The following is a 21,199-nucleotide window of genomic DNA, read 5'->3' as shown; positions in this document are numbered from 1 at the left end:
TTTCACAAGGTATCATGTCATGTTTGGCAGAATGCTTCTTGTGTGTGTTGTAGCAGACCTGCGAGCGGCATATACGACTGCAGTCCTTGCACTTTATCGTACGACCTGCTAGTCTATCACACACTGTCAGACACACATTGCAATGGATCGGGCATTTGTGGAATAGAATTCCCTCATGGGCCTTGTAACAATATTCACACACATATCCCGTACCAAAGAATGCCGTTCTGTTCTCTATGCAATGGTAATGGTTATCATGGAGGTACAGCCATACTGTTTTAGGATGCTGGGCTGTATGTGTCTGGAACATCTCCAGCTTCCTGAATGTGTCATTATGATGAAATATCAGGATTTTAACATCTAGATGTCTCTCAAATTTGGATACATCCGAGAAACCCACAGAGTGATCCGGGTCAAACCCCAGATCTGTGTAATTTGCGAGCCGCCTCCAAATTAGTCTCTTCGGACGCTGTGTCACCCCCGGTTACCCCTTCATGCAGAAAATGTGTCATGCATAGTGAGAAACACAAATTGTTATGAGTATTACTCGGGGTGTAGAGACTTAGCTTCTTCTTGTATATGATTTCATCATAGGGAATGTTTTTTAACTTCAAACGTGCCCCACCCCGCTTGTTGTGGACCCCTGTGACCACCAACTCTAGCACGTCATCCGTCAGACCTGTGTCGTTACTTTGCATGACTTGGCTAATATGGTCCATAAACAAATCCGCATTGTAGTCGTCACCCGATACGAGCACAGTCTGTACATCAGAGGCCAATGAAGGGCCTCTCAGCACCACGTTTAAGACACTACCATCGGCTGAACTTTGTGAGCAGCTCGTTATGACACCCGACAGCCTCTCCCTGATCAAATCAGGGACCTCCTGTAAATTTGCAAGGGATATACTTCTCAGATCAATGGCCTGTCTAACCTCAAAGCCGTTAAAATGGGGAAATAATCTGGTATGCAACTCGTCATTATCTTCCCCCGTTACAGCAGGCACAGGTGTACCATCATCAGCATCAGCAGCACCACCATCACCGTCACCACCACCATCACCGTCACCACTGCCATCACCATCAACATCACCACCACCATCGCCTCCTCCCACGCCACCACCATCACCGCCACCACCGCCACCGCCCACCACGCCACTACCGCTACCGCCCCCCACGCCACTACCGCCACCACCCCCCACACCGCCCCCACCGACCTGTATATTCGACTCTATAGGGACCCCTGCCACAGCCGGGGGGTCCTGAAAACCCTCGCCAATCCCTTCATCACATTGCGACCCATGCAATACATCGATCTGCGCTGATATGTATAGACTCTCTTGTGCACTATCCAACCACCCCCCGACAGCGTTAAGTACCTTTCGTGTGTTTGCCCCCGCATACAACACACCCCTAGTGTCTAAATCTCCTGGCGCCTCTAGCCCCACCATCTCATCTAGACCTGATTCGTTCGAAACATTTATCTGTGCTGCCTGATATAGAGCATTAGCCATGCTATGCCCCCATGCATCAGCTGCAATTAACACACGCCTAGTTCTATCTATGCCAACACACATTTCCCGCATGTCTAAACAACCTTCTGCATACATGCCCCCACCCCCCACATGTCCTACGGCCGACAAATGAGACGTATCGCCGGTTGCGTCATACCTCATTGCCATCTCTTCAAGTTCTAAATCCATAATGCTACCCCCACTATCAGATCTACGCCGTCTCTTGGGATTACCGTCTATAGATTTGAATTTCCTTTTTCTAGGGCTAATGGCGTTATGCATAATGTACAGCTATAGTTTTTATGCCAATAGATAGAAAAAAAAAAAATATATATATATATATATATAAATAATAATATTTAAAAAAAAAAAAAAAAAAAAAAAAAAACGTTAAGTAGTCAGGTATTAAAAGAAAAAAAGTTTTATTACATGCAGTTTAAAACAAAAGATACCCTCTCCATGAAATAAAAGAAAAAAACATTAAAAAAACAAAAACACAAATCAAATAATAGCATTCATCGTAAGCTTTGCTAGTGTTTCATTAATCACAGACATCTCGGTACTCATTGCCCGATAGGCATTGACGTTGGCTTCGCTAGCAGATTGCATTAACCAGAATTTTCGAGCGGTTTTAGCAGCTCTTAACCCCTCTTGCGCGTTAATTCTCACTATGCCCTGCGTGTTGACACGCACGGCTGCCACGGCATCCAAATGCTTACGCTGAAGGGCAACGATAGCACGACCATTACTGGTCTCAGTGTTTGGGGATTCAGCAGTCATACGATCACGCGCAATCTCGGCCCTGAGAGCCGTGAAGGACTTCTTCGTCTGTTCTTCGAGCTTCTGATATATACTGTCAACACGTTTACCAGCCTCCACCCCCAGTTTACGCTGACGATGGTGTTGTACAGGCTCTGCACTGGTGGTAGCCTCTACGGATGTAGCTGGAGAGTCGATCCACTGCGCAGGAGTGAAGTCGATATGTTCCAACAACGATGAAGTCCAGGACGAGATGTCGTCAAGACCAGCCCAATCGTCGGCGGTCAGCTCTGGTGGTGGCGCACACTGGGGATCTCCATGGGCTGCTTGTAATAGAAAAAAAAAGAAAATAAATCAGTATCAATCCCATCATAATCATTACACTCTATAGAATATATACATGCTTTTTTTTTTTCATTGAATTTCCTACCGTGCTGTATAGTCCCATCCGGTTGCACAGTGACGGTCTCTGTAGGCGACTCATGCACATACACCTCCACGTCCCCGATCACACGGTGTTTGGGATCAGTCCATGCCGCTCCATGTGGCGCAATTTGCGGATTTATGACTGCCTGTATAACCTGGGTAATATTCTCCGGAGTTAAACCATTATGTGTGGCATCCTTGCGAGCCTTTTTATAAGGAATTTGTAGCTGTTCTATGGCCAGTGGTGTACAGGGTATAGCCACCACTACCCCCGCCGATCTTTTCAAATTCTTCTTGGACAGTCGATTTGGTCCGGGGGTTCGCTGAATGACATTGGCCTCGATAGGTACTAAACGTGGATCAAAAACAAAATACAAGAGTATTCGGGGTTAGGTTTGGTTGTTTTAGATGTTAAATTAATATATAATTTATTTTGGTAATACACCTATAGATATATTAATGGCGGACGTATTAACAACTTACCAAAACTACCGCTTGTCAGCACATTAGTCTGGTCTGCTAGAATCGGTCTTTGAATGTTGAGCCGAATATCAGGCAAACCTGTTACACATTGGGAAAACACCAATTTAATCTTTGTTCTACATGAATATACCATAACTAATAATAATAATAATGATAGAGTGAGTGTTATGGAACTATATATTACACGCTGCTATAAAAAACAAAACAAAAAACATACTTCCACGTGGACCCTGCTGCTGTTTCACGCTCTCGCCTCCGGCACCGCAATTCGCTGTGAAGTAATCGCAGCTACGGTCAGATATAAACAGCTGATTCACATAGACATAGTCATAATATAATCATGATACACTCATATGAATACTTACAGTCAGTCGGCATAGTTGTGCAGGACGGATCGCTGTTTTTTTTTCTTCCAACTGCTACGACGCGTTTACTAACTTAGAATAGCGTGTCTAACGTCAGGGTCGGAGGTCGTACGCTCCCGTATCACGGGGCCCCGTATATTTATGCCTGATAGCAGTCCCTCGGTAGACATTCACACCTAAGGCCCCGACGTCATAGACGCCTGTCCAATAGGTACTGGACCCACGCACACGTAGGTCCTACAGGCCTACGCCCACTCAACGCATCATAGACAGACAATCTACTAATGGTAAAATAAAGTTGATCCAAATACACCATGTTAGATGAAAATCACTAGAATATCTGTTAATAATAATAATAGATTCAATTTATATAGCGCTTTTCACGTAATCTACTGTGTCCCACCTCACACTCTCTATGACATCGTCTGTATGCCCACTTCCGCCATCAAGGGCCTCGCCCCCCCTGTCCACATTGCCGGCTGGCCGTCCTTCCAACAGCACTGTGATCTTCCTGTTAACACCCCTACAGACCAGCCGCCCTGGCCTCGCATACCACACACACACACACACACACACACACACACACACACACACACACACACACACACACACACACACACACACACACACACACACACACACATGCATACACTAATCACACCCACATACACACCTCTGCCTATACAGATCCCGCACCCCAGCGACCCCTGCAGGTCCACCACAGGCATTACACCTGTCATCCCTACACAATGGGTTTTATGACCCGTCATAAACCATAAACAGGAAGTGGCTCTTGTGAATAGGGATACCCCCCTCCACCCCCACCCCTCCCCAACCGGAAGTGTGTTCAGATAGGAATGGAACCAAACAGCATATATTATATACTACTTGTATCGGCCTCCTATCATACAAAGAGTAATATTGTCTGAGTACTATGCCGAGAGGCATTTACAACATAAAGTTTAAAATAGTCCTAACGGACTTGCATCCACTGGAGAATGTTCGATCGTAGCCGGCGGCTTCATTACAAGCACTGATCCATCTTGATCTGTGAAGTTGATGAATTGTCACTTTTAGGTTTTCTACCCAGTTACCAAAAAAAGAAACATTTGGAATAGTATGCGCTGTGGCAAGCACACGGTTTGCATGTGTTACTTCGAAGGCAAAAAAAATCTAAAATATAAGAAAACACAAACACCTACATTCAACCAGTGTGGGGTATGGCCCATGACTCTCTGAGGTGGTAGGTAGGCCTACCTCCAGGTACCCCCTCCATGCCAGGGCGCCCTGAACTTATGTTTATTAACAGCTCCTCCACCGGGTCAAGAGAATTTGAGGGCCAGATCCAGTCTGCCGACTGTCGGCCTTTTCACGATTGGCTTAAAAAAATGGCTTATTTAAATTTATACCAATACGATGGTGGGAAAAGCTTACCAGTTTGTATGTTTTTTATACTTCATTTTTATACTTGATCCTCTGACCGCATATATACATATTGTTTTAGAAGAAAGGGGTTATGTGGTAGGATCTTTAAGAATGCTTAACTTGGATATTTATATATTCATGGCTCAAATATTAAAGATCATGCTTTTGACGTGTAACTAACGCATTTACGCGGTCAGCGATCCGCTGCCAGGCTTTGGTTCTCCGGGTTCCAGAGGTTTTAGCGTTCCCTTTTCTTGTGATGATGTCCTTCTCCTCGTCATAGCTCTCCAGGAGAACCTGGAGTTCCATTTCATGAAATAAGCGGCCCGTTTCGCCATATCGATCAGGGTTTCCATGATCCGAACATCACGTCTTTTTAAGTTTGGCGTGGACGCGCACAACCCTGTGTTACCCTGCGTTCACACCAAAAGATGCATTTGCTGCCCGAACGCGTTGACGCCTGAATTTTGCGGCGCGTCAAATCAAGTTTTGCGGCGCGTCAAAGGTTTTGTGGCGCGTCAAAAGTTGAAATATTTCAACTCGAGCAGCATTTGACGCGCCGCAAAATACGTGAACGCGCCCTTCGCCCGTGCCCGCATGCCGCGCCGCAAATCAGATTTTGACGCGCCGCAAATCAAGTTTTGCTGCCCGTTTTCTCGGCAGCAAATGCTGCGGCAGCAAAGCAGCAACGCGTCTCTACATTCACTTTGAATGGGATCACGACGCGCGTCAACTTTTTGCATCTTTTGGTGTGAACGCAGGGTTAACCTACCCCGAGTTGATTGAACTAATGCATAACCGCTGCTGTGGAACCGAAAACTCTGGGTTGGTCGGCATAGGGTCAATCAACCTAGAGTTCAGCTTTAACTCAGTGTTTGTTAAACCTTCGTTCGTGGAACACCCCTCTGGTTAGTTTATGAATGTAACTATACTGGTAAAGAGCATTCATTTCCCATGAAGTGTATTTCAACTGTAACTATAGCCCTTATTCAAAATGAAACAATACAATCAACATGAAAAAAACATTGGAAAGACAAGATTTGAGAGCAATATTAGACCATTTTATTTCTAAACGATATAACTCAGCTCTCTTTTTCCCTTTCTTTTAGATTGACTCATGAACACATGAAAAACACAACTTATAACCCTAAATACTAATACCCCAGGGTTTTTGAAAGGTTCAGTTACTGGAACCAGTGTTGGCGAGCTTGTTGGAGCTCATACAGAAATCCTCTTCAAAAGAAAAGTCCATATACTCACACCCGAATCAGAACAAAAAGCCACGGTAATCTCCTTGAAAAACAACCTCTTCCAAGAGGCAGCAACACGATCAGGAATCCGTCTCGATGCTCGGTCCAACACCAACTCCTCGGCAGCAGCACATGGCTAAGTCCGTCCTTGTCCAGTGCCCTATACCACGAAGCTCGCTGAACATACCCAGGCTTTCTTGGGAAAACCTGGCTCGACAGAGCCGCAACTCGCAATCAGAGTTAAATGGTACCACGAAGCTCACTTTAGATTCAATTAGTTGAACCAGGTTTTCCGCTTTAGGTTCAGTGCGCGTTCAAGTGAAAGGGGCGTTTTTTGCGTCATTTTTCTCACCTTTACGATAGATCAAGCAGTCTATATGCGTATAAGTGAAAAGATTCTGCATATTGTCTGTAAAATAACTATGCCAAATGCAGAATTGTTCGCCATTAATCCAAATAGAATGATGATGATTTAAAAATGCATAAGCAACTTCCATCCTGCCTTATTCTATCATTTAGGGAATTCACTTTAAATACACCCTATTTAAGAAATGTATAGCATGTTTTCGACTGCTGAGAGGTAGCGGCTGTAGCGTAGTGGATTAGTATAAGACCCGAACGCCAGCGACCGGGGTTCAAATTCGCCGGTCTATCATCATGCATTTTACCCCCATAGATGTGATGCCAGCCCGGCCTTGAAAATATGGGTTCAAGTTCGAAATAAGCACAAAAATATAATTCCATAAGCTTTAGTGAATAAGTATTCCATATGCATGAGAATTAGGACTTTTTTAAGCTTCACATAAATTCGCGTCACTTGGGAGTCGAACCCCCCGCGCAGAAATTCAAGACTGACGCGCTACCTCCACTCTAGCACTCTGTCACTGAGACACAATGCGCAACAGTAATCATTGTCTACATAAGGTCCAAAAGGACGATCAAATAACGAACACCCTCTGATGAGAATCTGTATCTCTCATGAAGAACCCCAATTTCGTTGTTTGCACAATGACAATAAAGTCTGAAATCTGAATATCGTCAGACAATGCCAAGGGATCGGTTCTGTCCCGTAAAACCCTTGTCTCCGGAGAGACGCCTGTACGAGAAATGCGCCGGGGTCCACGGGAACACCCACAAATGGTGACGCCATTGTCAGAGGAGGGGCTAGGAAGCTGCGCACGCCGATTTAAGTAGCCGATCTCCGGCTAGACTAAGCCGAAAAACTGCTCCCGACCAGGTTTGGTTGCGAGCATAAGTCACCATGGTGATACAACGACGCTAAAAGAGATCGACTTTCGTGGTACAACTAAGCCAGGCTTGGAGCTCAACATACCTCGCTAACCCTCTAAGCGAGCTTCGTGGTACAGGGCCCTGGCCTCTCCAGAGGCCTGTTTCAGGTAGCTGGTTTAACATACTCTGAGTTTAATCCTGCGCTCTGAGTTGGTTGACTCAGAGTTCAGGGTTGAAAAGCAACTCTGGGTTTTCGGTTTCAGAACAGAGGGGTGTTCCATGAACGGAGGTTTAACAAACACTGAGTTAACGCTGAACTCTAGGTTGATTGACCCTGTGCCGACCAACCCAGAGTTTTCGGTTCCACAGCAGCGGTTATGCATTAGTTCAATCAACTCGGGGTTGGTTAACACAGGGTTGTGCGCGTCCACGCCAAACCTATAAAGACGTGATGTATGGATCATGGAATTACCGATCAATATGGCGAAACGGGCCGCATATTTCTCAGATCTCGACCTCCAGGTTCTCCTGGAGAGTTACGATGAGGATAAGGGAGTGATAATGAGGAAATGCAACACAAAAGCATCTGCCATAATGAGAAATAAAGCCTGGCAGAGGATAGCTGACCGCGTAAATTCGTAAGTGTCATGGTAAAAGCACTATCCTAAATATTTGAACTATGAATCTATTCATTGTCTATCTCAGTTAAGCTTGCTTAACATTCCATAATCTGTTATCTATAAAGATGTGATCCGACGGCCCCCAAACGAACTCGGGAACAAGTAAAAATGAAATACAAAAACGTTGTACAAGCTGGTAAGCTTTTCCCACCATCGTCCTACATATTTGTCATATCATAGGCCTATTTGTCACTCCTCCTGTATTTAAATAGCCCATTTTTTTATTTTTAAAGCCAATCGTAAGAGGGCCGACAGTCGGCAGACTGGATCGGGCCCTCCAATTACCTTCACCCCGGTTGAGGAGCTGGCTCTAACCATTAATGCAGGGCGCCCTGGTGTGGAGGGGATACCTGGAGGTACCTCCTCCGAGAGTCCGGGGCCATCTCCGTCCACTGTCAACCCACTGGTTGAATGTAAGTTTTTTTGTATTTCATTTTTTGTATGCGAACACATGCAAGCCGTGTGTGTGTCATAGCACAAATGTTCCAAATGTTCTTTTGTAGCTGGGTAGAAAACCCCATGTTTGTTGTATGCCCTGCTGTATAGGCCTATGTGGCTCTATTCCAAAACGTGACTAATTAATCAACTTCACAGATCAAGACGGAGTATTGCTTTTAATCGAGCCGGCTACGAATCCTCCAGTTTATGTAAGTCCGGGAGGCCTGTTTTTTTTTTTTTTACATTTCTGTTGTAAGCACATCTCAAAATACTCAGCCAATAGGCCTATCATTGCTCTTTGTATGACAGGAGGCCGATGAAAATATTGCCATGGATGGGTCTGAAAGAACTGAGGTATAGGCCTAGCTTTTTCTTGCCAGTTCCAAGTCATTATTGACGATTTAACTAAACTAACAGTGTTCTCAAACTCACTTGTCTCTTAACAGACTGTGGTCGAGGAAGCGGCAGGTACATCAGGGTCGCAGGGTCATCAGAGTACATCAGGGTCGCAATATCAGCATGCAAGACATATCCTAGGCTACTCACTTACTTTATTGGCCAAGTATGTCGCTTGAATGTTAAAACAATAATTTCCTCTATTTCAGTTGACTACTAAAGAATTATATCGACTTCATCTTCAGCGGGAAATCGCTAAGGCTGATTTGCAAATGGAGTACACAAAGCTGCTGATAGAGGTAAAAAAAGGAGGTTGGGCAGAAATTCAACGCGGACATGATATTGCTATTCAATGTCTAATTATATTATTTTTCCTCCCTCAGCAACTAAAGAATAAAAATGATTGATAAAAACAGTGTTTGGTGTTTTTTTTTTTTTTTAATTGAAGTGATTTTGGCAAATGTGTTCCCGCATCCTTTGTCCAGCCCTTGAATCCATTTGGGGAATGTGTTCCTCCTCGAGGAACGGGTCAAAGGGGGGAGGCATCTCTTTGCGCAGGGTGGCGATATTGTGGAGGATGGCGCATGCAACAATTATGTCGCATGCCCGTTCCGGACAAACCCTTAGTCCACGTAGGCATTGAAATCTGGACTTCAATATCCCGAATGTGTTTTCAATCTTAACGCGGGTTCTGCTGTGTGCCCGGTTTAATGTAGTCTGTGGTCCAGGAGCGGGATTAGGGTACGGGGTGATGAGCGTCGGGAGGCATGGATACCCTCGATCTCCTAGGATCCACCCATCGAATTGCCCTGCGATCAAATACAAACTTTGAGCTATCTTGCACAAGCACAATTATATGAGATCTATGATATGTTCAGAATGCAACTCACCCTCTTGAAATTTACGGCTCAAATTGGATTCACGATACATCCTTGCATCGTGGACTGAACCAGGCCATTTTGCCTCTACATTGGTGATCATGTGGGAAGCATCACATATCATCTAGTGATAAAAGAAAAAGATCGACAGCGATTAACAAACCATGGAGATATTGGAAATATCCAATATAGGCAGTGTACACTTACCTGAACATTTATACTGTGATAGCCTTTCCTGTTCACATAATCTGCCTCATTTATAGATGGGGCCAGTATGGGCACTTGTGTGCCATCAATGCACCCAATTACATTTGGAAATCCTGAAATAAAACACCCAGATGAAAAGTCAACGAGGATAATTTCGGTGCCATTTGGGAACACGTAAAGTAGATAATGCTGACCTGCAAGTTGGTGAAACTCCATTTTCATGCATCTCGTGGGTTTATGGCCTGCAAATACGATGAAGTTCCGCAACAACCGCTTCAGCGCAAGACAAACTTTACATACTGAGCAGCAGACCGTGGCTTTCCCTATGTGCTCAGCATCTCCTACGCTGTACAAAAAGCTTCCCGTCGCAAAAAAACGGAGAGCTGTGCAAATTGTTTGGAGTGAACTGAGGGCAGATCCACGATTGGTCACATTTGCAATGTATGGTTGGAGAAGGTTATTTAACTATAGCAAAGAATCACGTGAAAAACGATATCTCTCCAGCAAAAAGTCCTCCGGAAATGACAATATGTCGAGCCGTGGTCTAATTAATCTCTCTCTGTGAATGGCACGAATTATTTGCGCTCCGATAACAATCGGCCTCTCGTCAAAAGGGCATGCCATTGTGATCACGTATAAGCTGTGGTGAACGCGGGTTTAAATACCCTGAGCAAAACCGGGTTATCTTTGAACTTAACCTGCACAAAACCTGGTCCGACCAGGTTTGATTCAGAGCATATGTTGCTATAGCAACTAACATACCGTGATCCTTTTGGAACGGAAAGCCTAGGGTTACAGCAAACCCTGGGTTAACTTACCCGGTTATGTGATAAAACCGGCTTTGTGGAACACCCCACAGGTGATCAGCGTTGGGTTAATCAACTGTGAGTATGTTCACTCTGGGTTGAGGGCGTGCCTGTTGAATATGAAGAGCCATCATAAATGGATCTCTGATAACATGATCAAACATGGACCAAAAGCGTAGATCCACTTACTTTTCCCCACGGAATTGGAAATTCTAATGAACGCGCTCCAGCGGCAGCGAGAGCGTGAGAGAGAGCTCAGCATGAAATAGCTGAACAAGTCAATGCGTGAGTAAAATAAATTAGTAAAATAAAATAAAAATAAGAGGAAAGTATAACATCTTCCACTTATTCAATATGTAATTTGTGTGTGTGTGTGTGAGTGAGTGAGTGAGTGAGTGAGTGAGTGTGTCAATTTACGCAGGAACAACCCGAGTTGCCCCAAGAGGACTTGGCAGCAAATGAAGATGAAGTACAAAAATATAGTTCAAACAGGTATCTAATGTTTAATTGAAATCAAATCAATTGTGCTGTTTTGCCTGCTCTACCTAATTTAACAGCTATATTCAACATGTGATGGGCCTATATTTAAGCAGTAAATGTAAGTAGTACATTTCTCAGCCACCCCAACACTGCCAATATTTAATAGGATTTAGATATATTAGAAGGCTACTCCTAGGCAAAATGCATTATATATATATATATATATATATATATATATATATATATATATATATATATGTCTTCAAAATAGCGCTTACTGAATATCAGGGTAACATTTTCCTCCATGTTAGCAAATCGAAAAAAAGCAGAGCCCCGGCAGACTGGAGGGGGTCCACCTCTGCAGCCCTCACAGAGGCTGAGGAGATGGCCCTCAGCCAACAGAGTATGGGTCCTGTGGCTGAGGGCATCCCTGGGGGGAGCTCCTCTGATCCCCCCCACCCCCCAGGATAGAAGTGCCTTTATAAGAGGTTGGTTATTCAAAATAATTAAATATGTACACGCAACCCAGCGCGATGCAAATTAGATGGGGCAATATTCTGGCTCAAGTAATAATTACACTGTCTAATCATCTTCTTCCAGTTAATGATGGCGTCAGCGCCCTACTTGAACCAGATGCCCTCACCAACCTCCATGCAATTCTAACAATTCCTCACCTCCCACAGATTATTAATAATGTCTTGGTAATTGCTGAACACAACCGTTTATGTCATTACAGGAAGATGATGGAGAAAAATTGTCTGCGGCATTCGAAAGGGAAGAGAAAAGGCCTATTGAGGTTAACACCTTTTAAAAATCACCTCTAAAAGTTGATGATAGCGTTGTACAATTTAAAAATGACATCTACTTTCTCTCAAACAGGGTGAAATCTAATCCAATGAGAGGCCATCCACTTCTAAATCACAGCTTACCTCTGTTAGATTCTCCCTGGAATTATAATGAAACGCTCTACTTGGCACTGTGAAATCCAATGTCATCTTTTGCATTCCTATAGCTTCCAGTCAGAAACTTATATAAAATCTATCTAGAAAAGCAAATACACAAAGCAGACTTGGAAATGGACCACCTTAGGCAAAAGACGCAAAAGGATGCTTTGGAGTGTGTGTGTGTTAAAGTTAAAGGTGGGTGAGGTGCAAACTGGGATACTGTTCCCTGCTCTAAAAACATACCCGATATGAATGACTTTTTTTGTGCTTTCAGGAAATAAAGAAATCCTCATAAAAAGTAGATTGTCTTTCAGTGATGTTGCTAGGTACGCGTCCTGCGTCCCTGACGCATTCAAATCTGAAAGGACGCACTAAACTCACTATCCATGCGTCCCGGGGACGCATCTCATTTTCCCCATGAAAAACGATACATTGCGAACATTAAACAACTCGTGTTTAATCACAGTAACTGGCCAAAGAAACCTTCTTGTGAGCAGATCGGACAAGCGCTGTTTCAACCCTCTGCGCAGACGTGATCCCCTGTACAAAGTATCGCGACATGCTAATTTAGCCGCTACCAAAACAACTAGCTCGTCACCGCTGATTTCATTTCAACAATTAAAAATACGAACTTCATAGTAAATAAACCCACGTTTCCACTGCTCGATGCTGTGCTCATTCGTGTCGAATGAGCAAATCAAACAGGAATTTTTTGCAATCCTTCTGATTGAATATATGTACATTTATGACAAAATCGTGAGGACTAGGCTTGTGACACACACACACACTCGCGCGGTAATAGCTCATTGGCGCCACCTAGTGATCATTATGTGCAAATGCACAGCCTCTCATTAAAATGACTTAGGGGTCATTTGACCCCTCTTGCGGCGCTAGGAGTAAGTAAAAATGGCCCGGCGTTTCTAGTGTTAAACATGAACGGTTGAGTACTCCAGCTCTAACCATATCATACCACCATCAAGGAGTTTAACACTATTAATTTAATTTAAGAAATAGAATAATAATAAAAAAGAAACACATTTTTTAAACTGGGGAGTCGGGACCCATTGAATTTCTCAGGGACCCACCCAACTCGCCACCTGTGGGTCCCGGGGACTCACTACATTGAAAACCTATCAACATCACTGGTCTTTATTAGAACACGGGCTGTGGTGGGACAAGTTATTTTGTTGAACAGTTTACTCAAAAGGTTTTACTTCAGTGAACAATGCAGACGATTATGCTGAGCATGTGCATGTAGAGAGGAAGCATCTGGTTAAAAGCAGCACCAGGGTATTTTCTGCCTTGCATTCTTAATATGCGTTTCTTGACTTGCAGCAGTTATAGGTCCGTGGTTAGTCAGCTACTCTGATCATGGGAAAGCCACAACGTTAAAGTGACTGTAGTACAGAGCGGGTAGGATGCACAGGGCGGATCATTCTGCAAATGCGTTAATTGCGTTGAAAAAAAAATTAAACTTAAAGCATGCCCCCGGTGCGTTTGAGAGTTAACATGGGGGCTGAGAAGGTGGTCTAAATAAATGATAGATTGCGCTGAAAAACGATAGCGCTCGTGAAGAAAATTATCAGGAAAAGAAAGTATATCCAGCCGGGGTCTTAATAATCGTTCCTCACGGAGATTCCCTCTGAGGATCGCAGCCTCTACGTCCGCAGGCTCTCGTAGAAAAGGACATGACATTTCTAACACTTCCTTCTGACGGAGAGCTGCCTTCAGCCTACAGACAACAAACTCAGAGTAGGTCTAACCACCTCCCGAGCAGGTTAGACCCACGGCGTATGTTGCCGCAGCAACTAACTCTCGGTTGCGTTGAACCTGCTACCTGAAACGGAAAACCCAGAGTTTCCATTAACTCAGAGCGAACAAACTCGGGGTTGCCTCAAAATCAGCTACCTGAAACAGGGCTCAGAACTTCCAGCAGTAAACAAAACCATCCTGGAAGAGCACTTGCAGTCCCTTGGTAAGCACATTGGGTTGCCTTGTTGTATGAAATGGGCTATACAAATAAACCTGCCTTGCCTTGGTGTGGAGATGGCTGATGATCTACGCTTCGTAACAGAGGCTGATTTGATGACAGCGTTAAGACCTGTACAAGCCAGAAAGCTTCTTTCTGCTTGGAAACGGAAATGTAAGTAAAACCACAACACCACAACTAATCAAAAACAAAAACAGACATTTTGTAATATTGTACAGTGTGTCATGATATTATTTTTTGGTAATTTACAGACCAGACTCCCGAGAACAGCTCACCATCATCTGAGGCAGCCTCATCTACCCAATTGCTGTCATATCTCTCAGTTTCACCCGGAAGTTCATCGTCAACCTCCAACAGCACGAGTACTTGAAAAACAGTGGGACGACAACTTTGAAATTCCATGGAGTAAGTTTCCCGAGGAAGTGATGCATTCTCTTGAGAGGGGAAAAGGCCAGGCCCTAAACGGAGGAGGCAAATGGTCCGGATTGTTGTGACTGAGATGATGGAAAAATGCCCTCATGTAGGCAAAAAGCATTCAACTGACGTTGCAAAAAAAATGGTCGCAAAATATCCACATTCTCTGCAAGATGTAATAGAGGGCGATATTGTTGGAGCAGGCTACCTTTTCCTTGTCAAACAGTTGCAAAATAGAATCGAAAATGCGAGGCGCACTTCAACACCCAAAATAAGAAAAAGAAAACATCAGACTGATGACTCAGTCGACACAGACGAGATCCCATTGGAAGACAGAGCAGCAATGCAGGACACGTATGGATGCATTAAATGGAATGTAGAATTTCTGCCCCGTGAAGAAACTCCAGAGAGCCAGCAGCAAAAGATGGAAAAACTCAAGGTGATGTTCCAACACTCTGATGCCAATCCAGAGGAGGTAAAATGTTTAATGAAGTCCACTTTTTACACACAGCGACAACATGTCAACCTGGGAAAAAGTATCAAAAGCTTAGAGAGGAGTGGCCGTTTTGGTTTGATGAACTCGGCATGTCAGTTCACTTCAAGGAACTGACTGGGATTAACCTCAAAGAGACATTCACACAAAATTTGGATTTGAAGGGAAAAAGGCTTCTCGACTACATGGCCACAGTTTGTGTCAGCAAGAGCAAGTTTCTTCAGACTTATGCAAGGCTTCAGAGAATGCGGGGACAGCAGAGTGGCTGTTCAGATGACGTGAAAGAGATGCTCCTGCTTCTGCTCAGCTACTTTGATGAGAAGGAGGAGTCCATGTTCTTCCATTTAGAAGATACATGTCTGGCAGAAGAGGTCCAACTGGAACAAGTGCCTCTGACACCCACTGTCATTGTCTGTGGTAAGTCTGTTTCATATCTCTTTTTTTTAATTACACTGTTTATAAATTATAAATGTTGTCATGTGAGTGCAGTGCTTGTTAATAAAACCTGTTAAATAATTTGTTCATAGGACAGTCCTGCTATTCCTCAACAAGGTACATGCTGAGTCTGGATCGGAACCTTGTCAACACAAACATCTCCTCCTTCATTTCTGCATTGTGCCTCATGTTCGGGAGCTACTACATTTTCAACATCCATTATCCATCTGAGCTGGCTTCAACTCTGGAGTTCCTTCAAAGGTGAGTAATCATGGCTTACTAATTTCTCAGACCTGAGACTGTGGGACCTGGAGTCTGGCTCAGAGGTTCCCGTCTTAAAGGAGAATGCCGGCCGTTTGTAATCAATAGCCCTGTTGATTTGAGGCTACAAGTGCTGCAGTAGGAAAAATAACGTGAACATTTGGCTCAATATTTACTGAGTATGAGAACGACAGCTAAAGCAAACCTATTGGGCCAAGCTCCATTAAGTTTTACTTTTGGTTTGCTTGCCCCCATAGGTTTGCTTTAGCTGCCGTTCTGATACTCGGTCAATATTGTGCCAAATGTTCTCGATATTTTTTCCTACTGACAGCACTCGGTAACAGGGCTATGGGTTAAAAACGGCACGCATTACAGGTGTTTCTTCTTGATAAACCCAGAAAAAGGAACCAAAGTAGAGACAAACAACAAGCGTCGTCTCAACCTGAACCCTCGAGTCCTCACCCTGATACAGGATTTCTCCGATCACGAGTGGCGTCAAGCCTAAATATGGACTCTATGTGGACTCTGACTGTTTGTTTGAGAAGAGGTACTTTTAGTTTTCGCTTTGTTAATCCAAAATGTGTATTATGGTAATTAAGGCACACTGTGTAACTTTTCCTGGTAGAGGGTCCGCCACATGCTTTTTTCATTATGTTATTGCTTTGTAGTTGTGTTCCAGGTTGTTGTTTTTTACGGTGAAGGACTGTCTTACTGCTGTGTTTCTAGATGGCTTGTTTAGGTTTGTTTCCTTACAGGTGGTTTTCCCCCGATGTGTTCTATGTCCCACGGGCACGGACGTGGTGACATCCTATACAGCAGGGTGCATATTGTATGGGGACGATTCCGAAGCATAAATATATTATGTAGCTATCTCAAGTTAATGTACACAGACAGACAGACAGACAGACAGACAGACAGACAGACAGACAGACAGACAGACAGACACAGTCCCAGTGTGTTAGTCGGGACACTTCCAGTGCCATAAAGCACTGATAATTTTCGGCACATTAGGCATAACGTTTAATAACGTTTTAGAGGGATTTAAGCCTATATGTGGACTCTGTTTGTTTGAGAAGAGGTACTGTTAGCAACGGCGTAACCACGCATTCTTTGGGGGGGTCGTGTCCCCCCCAATGTTGAGAAAATACTAACCTGTCCCCCCCAATATACAGCAGGATAAAATGTAAAATATATGACATGTTCTCTTTTTATGAACCCTGTCAATGGATCGGTCTCTTGTTATGTCTTATTTATTTTCAATTTATTTCCGTTTGTTAAGAATCCCCCCTCCTAATTGTACACTTGTGCGATTTAGTTTGAAACCACCTCGCGACTTTCTGCGTTGTCATGGTTACCCCACACTCTTTCTTCAGTGAGAGCCAAGAAAGTAAAGAGTAATGGAGGATTTGAGGTTACCGGTACGTAAAAAGCAGAAGAAACTGGACCAACAGCCAAGCATACGGAGTTTTTTTCAGACAGTAAGTAACTTGATACCGAGCTTTGAGTAAGCAAATAAAACGAGTAGCCTCGTAAAAGCAGAATATTAAATATAGCTCATGAAGGTCAGTCGCTGTTCTTTTGATAAAATGACATGGTTACGATGCAGGCAGCACAGAGAGAGAAGGAGAGAGACAGCCTAGACAGGCATGCTGAAAGCAGTGGCCAGACAGGGACGTGCTCTGAACATGCAGGTGATCAGGTGAGTCATTTGAATGTAAGTAACGTTATTTAACGTGTTGGAGAGGAGGTAACGGACAATTTAAGGTTACTTAAAAAGCGGATAAAACTGGACCAGCAGCCGAGCGTACACGTTTTTTTTTTCTCCAGACAATTAGTAGCTTGATACCGAGCTAAATGTGTGAGTAAATAAAACGAGTAGCCTAATTAAAATATGAGTCGCTGTTTTTTCTGATAAAATGACGTGGGGTCACAATGCAGGCACCACAGAGAGACAGGGAGAGAGACAGGCATGCTGAAAGCAGTGGCCAGACAGGGACATGCTCTGGACATGCAGGTGATAAGGTGAGAATTTTGAATGTGAGACTAGACAGCCTTACAACATTGTTTATAAACTGGGCCTACATGTCAGCAATACATAAAAGTAGCCTACTTCTAATACAAGCAGAGTATATAGACCAAAATGATCACGAAGGTCAGCCACTGTTCTTCTGATAACATAATGACATGTGGTCACAATGCAGGCAGCACAGACAGACAGGGAGGCAGAGAGGCAGGCTGAAAGCAGTGGCCAGACAGGGGTATGCTCTGGACATGCAGATGATCAGGTGAGGAATGAATGTGAAATATAATGCAATTTAGTATTGCACAAAGACAGTCATTTTAAGTATGAAGCTAAGTAAGGCATTACAGGTACCTGCATCTTGTGTATGATAAGTGAAAATATACAGGTAATTCCAACGCTACACGTTATATTTCAGGAGACTGACAGGGAAAGAGAGACAGAGCCAGGCAGAGGAGGCAGTGGTTTAGATCAGCATAAGGAGGAGCTTGGTACCTGCCCACACCAGCCCAATACCCGCTTTATCGAAACTCAGTCCCTGAAAAATAAAACGCTCAAATTTCAGGACAGTTGGTTTAGGCAGTACAAATGGCTTCACTACAGTCCCTCACTGAAAGGTGTGCTTTGTTTTTATTGTTCCAAATATTTTGGAGAACAGAAATCCGCTTTAGCCAGTAAGGCTGATGGTGCTTTTATCAACACTGGTTTCAGTAATTGGAAAAAAGCTCTCCAAAGGTTCTCTGAACATGAAGACAGCGATTGCCATTCAGCAGCGGTGACAACATATTTGCACCAAAAACAGCCTGTCAGTACTCAACTTTCCTCTCAGTTGCAAAAGCAGCAGCAGGTGGCCAGGAATAGTTTCTTGAAGATTGTGGGGGGGGTGATGTGCTTGGCCAGACAGGGCAATGCTTTAAGGGGGCATGACAACAAAGAGGGCAACTTCCACCAGTTAATTAAGTACAAGGCAGAGGGTGATGAAGAACTTTCAAGCTGGCTTCAGCGGCACAACAATTTCACCAGCCCCAAAATTCAGAATGAGGTCCTTCAAATTGTCAGCAACACAATTGTACGCGAAATAACACAGGAAATCCACTCATTGCCAGTGGTTCAGTTTTCCCTTATAATTGATGGGACACAGGATGCAGCAGGAGTTGAGCAAGAGTCCTTCTGTCTGCGCTTTGTTGACAAAAACTTGCAGCCCAGAGAGGAATTCATAGGCCTGTATCAGGTCACATCCACAACTGGAGAAAACATAGCTAGTGTAGCTAAAGATGTTTTGATTCGCCTAAATCTCCCACTTTCACAGCTACGAGGTCAAACCTACGATGGGGCAGCCAATATGTCTGGCAGGATGCAAGGTGTGCAGGCTCATATCAAGAAAGAGCAGCCTCTTGCAGTATATGTTCATTGTGGGCCACACTGTGTCAATTTGATCACCCAAGCTGCCTGTGTATCCGCCCCCGTTATAAGAGATGCAATGCAGTTAGTGCATGAGTTGGGCGTTTTATTCAATCAGTCTGGGAAGTTCAAGGCTATCTTCACAGCTGTAGCAAAGTCAGATCGAACAGCTACGCATACATCTTTGAAGCCTCTCTGCCCCACCAGATGGACAGTCCGAACGCCAGCCATGCGCTCTGTCCTCTCACAATATGAATCTGTGCTCACAGCCACAGAAGAGTCTCAATCCACCACGATGGAAATGTCTGCAAGAGCCAGTGGCCTTCACAAAAGCTTTTTGAGGGGCAATACCATTCTCGGCAGAAGATGTCATGGCTGTCATGGAGGAGCTGAACATTTCTCTGCAGCAGAGAAGCCAAACTACATCAGGGATGCTGGCTGCTGTAGACCATGTGAAAAGAGGCCTCCAGGCCAAAAGATCTGAAGTGCACTTTGACTGGCTGTACTCCAGAGGTTCTCAGATTGTCACATCTCTTAATCTGCAGCCAATCAAGATGCCTCATGTGCGGCAGCCTCCGAAGCGCTTCACTGGTCCAGCCACATCACATTCTCACTCCACTGCCCAAGCGTACTACAGAATGCAGTACTACAATACCTTGGACACTGCTGTGGTGCAATGCAATGAGCGCTTCAGCCAGGACGGGCTTCAAAGACTGCAAAAATTAGAGGATGTACTCATCTCTGGGAACATTGATGCAGTTGTGGATGAATACCCAGAGTTGGATGCCATGGCTTTAGAAGTGCAGCTGAAAATGTTCCAGGCCAACTACACTTGTACAACTTCCTCAGAGGTAGCAGACACTTTCCGGGAAATGGTGCCAGAGGTGCGACATCTTTTCAAGCAAGTCGAGATCCTTTTGAGACTGCTGATGGTTGTTCCTGCCTCCTCAGCAGAGGCAGAGCGAAGTTTCAGCGCCTTGAGACGGCTGAAGACATGGCTGAGAACCATGATGACGCAGACCCGGCTGAACAACGTTGCCATTTGCCATGTTCATCAGGAAAAGTTGGATGCTTTGGACAGGAAACAGATCTGTCAGAGCTTAGTTGAGCTTAATAATGAACGCCTCCAGGTTTTTGGGTCATTTATTTAGTTAATACTTTTCCATCTCAGTCCTATGCTGCCTTTCCTTTGGCTGTAGCACTTTTACACCTACATAGACATCCCATGTTCATTTCTCTTCTGTGTTCCAGTCAATGTAAATAATTTTCAGTGTAAATAATCAGACTTGCTTTTTATAGTAAAAATCAAGATTTTAAGTTTCATGCTTTGTGCAAGTCCCTGGAATTAAAAGTCCTCAGCAAATTTTTTTGTTAAAGTCTGTACATCACAAAAGTACATCAGTAGTTGTCCTAATTAAAATAACATTAAAAAAACATGCTTTGGGTTTGTGGTATTTTTCCATTGGAAGCTATCCTTTTTGCTACAGTACTACTGGAAGAGCATAATTGTAATTGGTAGGTGTGTTTAAGGTCAGTAAGCAACTAACCAAAACAAAGTGTGTGTGTGTATGTGTGTGTGTGTGTGTGTGTGTGGGGGGGGGGGGCAGGGCAGACATTACATGATTACACTATTCCTTTAGATGTGAATTCAAATGGTCAATGTAGTCCTCGAAACTATGTTCTAAATGTCCACATTTTCATATATAAATATAGAATTGTAGGCAATGCACTTAACAAATAATAATAAAAAATTGGACCCCCCCAATGTCTAAACCATGGTTACGCCCTTGACTGTTAGGTTTCGTTTGGTTAAATCCACAATTTTTATTATTGTTATTAAGGCAAAATATGTCATTTCTGTAGTACATTTTACATTATAACTTGATTATTAAAACATAAAAATACAG

At 43.9% G+C, this 21,199-nt stretch overlaps 1 protein-coding gene, 2 long non-coding RNA genes and 1 pseudogene across 3 annotated transcripts; 2 read left to right on the top strand and 2 right to left on the bottom strand.

Annotated features, from left to right (window-relative positions):
- Positions 1-2,765: 2,765 nt before the first annotated feature.
- LOC115540626 (uncharacterized) lies at positions 2,766-4,363 on the bottom strand. Its single transcript, XR_003976211.1, has 3 exons — positions 3,397-4,363; positions 3,180-3,257; positions 2,766-3,045 (listed from the first exon to the last, which is right to left on the bottom strand). It is a non-coding gene; the product is annotated as an uncharacterized LOC115540626 (long non-coding RNA).
- A 4,812-nt stretch (positions 4,364-9,175) lies between these two features.
- On the top strand, positions 9,176-9,378 carry LOC115540627 (uncharacterized). The gene is made up of 2 exons (XR_003976212.1): positions 9,176-9,262; positions 9,347-9,378. It is a non-coding gene; the product is annotated as an uncharacterized LOC115540627 (long non-coding RNA).
- A 23-nt stretch (positions 9,379-9,401) lies between these two features.
- Positions 9,402-10,672, bottom strand: LOC115540311 (putative nuclease HARBI1; annotated as a pseudogene).
- A 6,293-nt stretch (positions 10,673-16,965) lies between these two features.
- On the top strand, positions 16,966-20,552 carry LOC115540309 (zinc finger MYM-type protein 1-like). Its single transcript, XM_030351467.1, has 4 exons — positions 16,966-17,570; positions 18,073-19,609; positions 19,656-20,422; positions 20,544-20,552. Exons 2-4 carry the CDS (start codon positions 18,259-18,261, stop codon positions 20,550-20,552), a joined length of 2,127 nt encoding a protein of 708 aa, XP_030207327.1. The 5' UTR covers positions 16,966-17,570; positions 18,073-18,258.
- The last annotated feature ends 647 nt before the right edge of the window (positions 20,553-21,199 follow it).

This window comes from Gadus morhua, chromosome 3, assembly GCF_902167405.1.
Source record: "Gadus morhua chromosome 3, gadMor3.0, whole genome shotgun sequence".
Lineage (NCBI taxonomy): Eukaryota > Metazoa > Chordata > Actinopteri > Gadiformes > Gadidae > Gadus > Gadus morhua.
Note: the sequence above shows the minus strand (reverse complement) of the source record. Positions and strands in the feature narration are given on the sequence as shown.